The sequence below is a fragment of the Atta cephalotes genome (assembly GCF_000143395.1).
Source record: "Atta cephalotes unplaced genomic scaffold scaffold00013, whole genome shotgun sequence".
NCBI classification, from domain to species: Eukaryota; Metazoa; Arthropoda; class Insecta; order Hymenoptera; family Formicidae; genus Atta; species Atta cephalotes.
The window spans coordinates 4,540,985-4,546,430 of NW_012130077.1; the positions used below are offsets into that span (position 1 = coordinate 4,540,985).

The 5,446-nt window shown below is 27.5% G+C and overlaps 1 protein-coding gene across 1 annotated transcript in view; it reads left to right on the plus strand.

Moving 5' to 3' along the window:
* Positions 1–643: 643 nt before the first annotated feature.
* The window catches only part of LOC105617703 (lipase 3-like), an 8,970-nt gene continuing 4,167 nt past the window's right edge, over positions 644–5,446 (plus strand). Inside the window, exons 1-6 of the mRNA XM_012199258.1 lie at positions 644–685; positions 2,835–3,147; positions 3,370–3,484; positions 3,586–3,832; positions 3,908–4,157; positions 5,085–5,228. Coding sequence (XP_012054648.1) covers positions 644–685; positions 2,835–3,147; positions 3,370–3,484; positions 3,586–3,832; positions 3,908–4,157; positions 5,085–5,228 — 1,111 coding nt within the window. The remainder of the gene's footprint in view (positions 686–2,834; positions 3,148–3,369; positions 3,485–3,585; positions 3,833–3,907; positions 4,158–5,084; positions 5,229–5,446) is intronic.

Genomic DNA, 5,446 nt, shown 5'->3' on the forward strand with positions numbered 1-5,446 from the left:
TAAATTAACTTTACTTACTTACTTCTTACTTCTACTCTACTCTCGTCTAGTNTATATATATATATATATATATATATATATATATATATATATATATATATATACGGTATATATATCTGCGCATGTCCTCGTGCCTCCAGTTGCTATTGTTGGTAGAAAGATAAAGAAATCTGTTGGGATACACAAATCGCATACTCACGTATAAATTTGTTCCACTGCTTTTTCAAAAAACGACATCTTCATTTTACAAACAAATTAAATTCTTCCTAAACTCGTTTATCATTAATAATTTAAATAGTTTAACATCGACTTCAAAAGATTTTATGAAAAGAAATAAAGAAAACGCATGCCTTTCACCGCCTGAACACGTCGTGTATTTTTCAAGAGCACGACCAAGGAGAGACCCTTCTCCGGTTCTTCTGCGCACCTATGATTTCGCGGATTACTTTCTCGTAAACCGCTCGAGTCGCGCGAAACGTGCTTTAAAGAAAAAAAAGAGTGTGTGTTAGAGAGAAAGAGTAAGAAAAGAAAGAGAAAGCCTAGGTAACAGGAGAAATAAGTGGTGTATTCTTGCAAAATAATTCGTAAATAGATCGCTCGCAAACTTCACATTATCGCGGTGCTGACATCCGACATCAGTAACATGAGCAAAACAACAAATCAAGATGAGATCCACATGACAACGGTAAGATATTATCGATGATTGCACATTACAGAAAATTAATTGTTATCGCAAAAAACTATTAGAATGTGTCGAATATTAATGCTCAAATTCACGAGTGATAGGAAAGAAAATGAAAATGGGGTTTCTCATATATATCAAGTTTTTATAAAGGCTTATCTCCACTGAAAGCAATTGAGCATAGGACCGATACCATAAATATTTATATAAATATCTATGACGGTTACTGGCTTTCCTTTCAACTTTTATTAAAAAAAAAAGAAAACTATGCCGATCTGTACCAATCCGCACTTCCGATCCTATTGACTTTAATGGGAACGAGCCTTTTCTTTTGAAGTTTTGAGGATTTGACAGTAAATTCTGTAGAGAATATATATGTATAGTGTGTGTGTGTGTGTGTGTGCGCGCGCGCGTGTGTGTGTACATAGGAATTTAACAATTATATATACAGGAATTAACAATTATATTAGTAAGATGACTGCACAGAGTACAATAAAAAGCACCGTATTAAAAAGAAAGCAAGTTAATTTATACTTATTAATGTTTCGTAATATTACACATAATTATATATATCGATTTTTCGTTCAAGAACGCTTATTGTATATGTATATTTTGTATATATATATATATATATAAAATCATAAAATCCTCTGAACAAAAAATATACATATATGTATAATTATATGTAATATTGACAAGTATAAATTAATTCACTTTTTTAATTCCCGGTAAAAAATTTATCATACATGAATATGTATAAACATACATAAACATATATAAATATTCATAAACATACATAATTTTATATGAAATATGTCCCGAATGATCATATATATCCTTTTTTCTTTTGTAAAATTACTTTTTTAGTATAATGGAAATAATAATATTAATGTGAAAATAATAAAAAGGGTAATTTTCATACTATTTGGTTTTCGAAAAAAATCAAGTTTGAAGAAATGTAAAAAAATTATTTATAAATAATTATATATAAAATTATACACAATTACGTATGAGCATTTTCTTTCCAAACTAACATCCTAATATTTTTTCTAAATCGTACGTATGTGAAAATTATCTCTTTAATTATTTTTTATGCTTTTACATTACTATTATTATTTTGATTACACTAAAAAATAATTTTACAAAAAAAAAGAGTAAGGATATGATGCTGTAAGGATGAATATGCTTCATGTATGATTACACGTGTTTATGAATATTTATGTACGTTTTCTATCTATATATATTCATGCATGAAAAATTTTTTATCGGAACAGTTCTCCTTATTGTATTCTACGTCTTACTAACATAATTATTACATTATTGCATTATGCAGACAGAATTATTGTATACGGCCTCGCCTAATTGTCACGTGAGAATTCCGCAATTTTAAATATTCTAATTTTAACTGCTGTAATGTGTTAAAAGTTGCAATTTCTTTAGCTCTAAAAAATTTTTAATAACAAAGATCTAATTATTTTATTCGACAAGTCAAAAAAGTATAAAAAGCAAATAGCCGATTGAATCACTATACATACATATAATATAATAAAAGAATTAAATGATTTTAAAAAATTAATATTTTATCAATATTAATTCGTGATGTTTATAACGTATAAATGTTAGACATTTCAAAATGGAATTCGATTTAAGACGCGATATTCTTCGAATTTAAATTAGTGGCAAATAATATATGTTTTCTTGCTTGATGGCTTACATTTTAGTAAATTATTAGAAATTATGTTATGTGGTGCAATTTTAGTAATTTACTAGAACGGAAACAATCTAGCAAGAATATATTGCGTGCCACTAACTGTATTCATCAGCTGATACGAAATATTTCGCTTCCTCTTCCGGAAATAGAATTCGATCGTGGAAAACGAGTTTAAATGATTTAAATTTAAGCAAAAAAATTTAAGCAAAAATTTATTATGAAAGAAATATATACAATCGCATCATTAATTAGAAAATTATTACGTTAATCTTAATAAAAGGTCACAGACTAATGTACATCACTTAAATAAGCAAGACTTTTGGAAAAAAAAAAACTCTAATTGCATTCAGAAGTCGGTACCTTTTTTGTAGGAAAATAATTGAAACATAAAATTCACTTTCCATAAAAGTTATGCAATGTAATCACTTTATTCCTTTGCAGCCTGAACTGATTGAAGCTCATGGTTACGTAGCCGAAACTCATCAGATTTGCACAGAAGATAATTATTATTTAACCGTGCATCGTGTACTTCCTAATGATCGAGTACCATCAGTGTCAAACGCTGACATCATAAACATCGATGCAACTGTTATGAATAGTGAAGATCATAATTTGTCAATTTCTGCTGAGAATTATCAACTCTTAAAAACTTCCGGATATTATATCAGTTCCTCTAGATTGCCAGTTATAATAAACCATGGACTTGTATCTAGTTCTGCGGATTGGGTACTTCTAGGACCACACAAAGCCCTTGGTTAGTATCTATTAATAAATAAATAAATATATTTTATAATAAATAAGTATATTTTTGTATTTTCTTAATTTTTAAATTTATTTTTGCATTTTTGTTATTTATTTTAGTCATCTGATACTCTAATAATGAATTATTCATTAATATTCAAATAATTATTCATCATCAGAATATGATAAATATCCTAGAATTTATTAATGCATTATATAATTTTTCATATTGCAGCATATGTTCTTTGTGACAATGGATACGACGTTTGGCTCGCAAACGCTCGTGGAAACACTTACTCCAAATCTCATAAATATTATTCAATCAAAGATAGAAACTTTTGGGATTTTAGGTAATCGAGCGATTTAAAATATAATAAACAGATAAAGTAATAAAAATATAAAAAAGAAATAATAGCATTGTACCTGAAAATGATAAATATTTCTGTTACAGTTGGCATGAGATTGGATATTATGATTTACCAGCAACAATAGATTATATCTTAGAAAAAACTGGTCATTCCAAATTGTATTATATCGGTTACAGTCAGGGTGCAACCACATTCTATGTTATGGGAAGCGAAAGACCTGAATATAATGCTAAGATCAAAGGAATGATAAGTTTAGCACCTGCAGTATTTTTAGGAAATCAAAAAAGTTCATTTTTGAAATTTTTTGCCTATTTTCATAATATATTAGATGTAATGCAATGTTTTGTTATATTTTCTGATTTTTTTCACAAAATTATGCTATATTATATCACAAATGTGTTTCAGTGGGGATCTTATATTTGCAACATAAATCAATGGTTACCTTCTAATAAATGGCAAAGTTTTATATTGAGGACCTTTTTAAGCAACGCGCCTCACCCGATGACAAAGGGTTTTTGTAATTTCTGCTTTTATCTTATCGCTGGATTCGGTAGCGAACAACTCGATAAATCCATGTTACCTTTAATATTTGGACATTCCCCAGCAGGTTCTTCGGTTAAACAATTTCTTCACTTTGGCCAGTTAATATGCTCCGGTAAATAATTGTTATTTCTGTATAAAGGATCCTGCATTCACGTGTTACATAGGAAATAATGATTAAATTAGGTTCCGGAAAAAATATCAAACATAAAGTTCAATAATGGATTATTTTTGAGTTGCAGGTGTATTAAAGGTACTCTAATGAGTTTTATATTCTGATATATTTTTGTATTTTGATAGAAAAATCATCCATTATTGAGCCTTCTGTCTATAACATATTTTTTTCACTACATTATAAAGTAACATACTTATTGTATGTGAAGCTAATATTTGAAGCTCATATTTCATTGAGATCCAATTTTTCATATAATGAGCAGGATTCTGTATCACATTATTCTTAAAATTTATAATTGAAAGCGAGTTCTAAATTTATTCAAAGAGTTCTAAACCTAGCAAACAAGAATGGATTAAAATGGATTGAAATTTTTTTCTATCCGAATGCGTATTTTAAATAGCGAATATTTTTTTTTGGATTTAATTGGATTCAATTGGATTCAATTGGATGCAATTCGATTGAAAAACTGCTTTTCCTATTCAAAATTTTGAATTGAACAATATTCACAATGCATAGAAAAAGTTAATATTATTTTTAGATTGAAAGGCATAGAGATATGCTCTATGCAATTCCTATAAATGAGTAAAAATGCATTCAGGATTAAAAAACATTCATTTCAACATTCATGAATCAATATTTTTGAAAATCTGAATCCATTTCAATTCATTTCAATCCATTCTCGTTTGCTGGGAAATTCTTTGTCTTAAAAAAAGATGTGTGATTAAAAATGATTAAATATAAAACACACACACACACGTATAGATTTTTTATCTATCTCTTTCAGTTTAGAAAATAAAAAATAAAATAATTATTTAATGCTGAGACGTTTTATATATAATTGTTTTATCTATAATTGTTATTTTCCAGGATCTTTTCATAAATTTGATTATGGCATTAAAACAAACTTATCTCTCTATGGATCTACACAACCACCTAAATATATTCTTGAAAGAATAAAAGTACCTGTGGCGATCTTTTATAGTGAAAATGATTTTATTAATCATCATATTGTAAGTTCAAGATGTTTATTTATGTTGTATTGCTGTATAGTATATAATATATATACATATATATATATATATATACACACCCAGCAAACCAGAATGAATTGAAATGGATTAAAATTTTTAGAAATATGGATTCATGAATGTTAAAATAAATCCTTTTCAATCCTGAATGCATTTTTATTCATTTATAGGAATGGCATAGAGTATATTTCAATCTAAAAA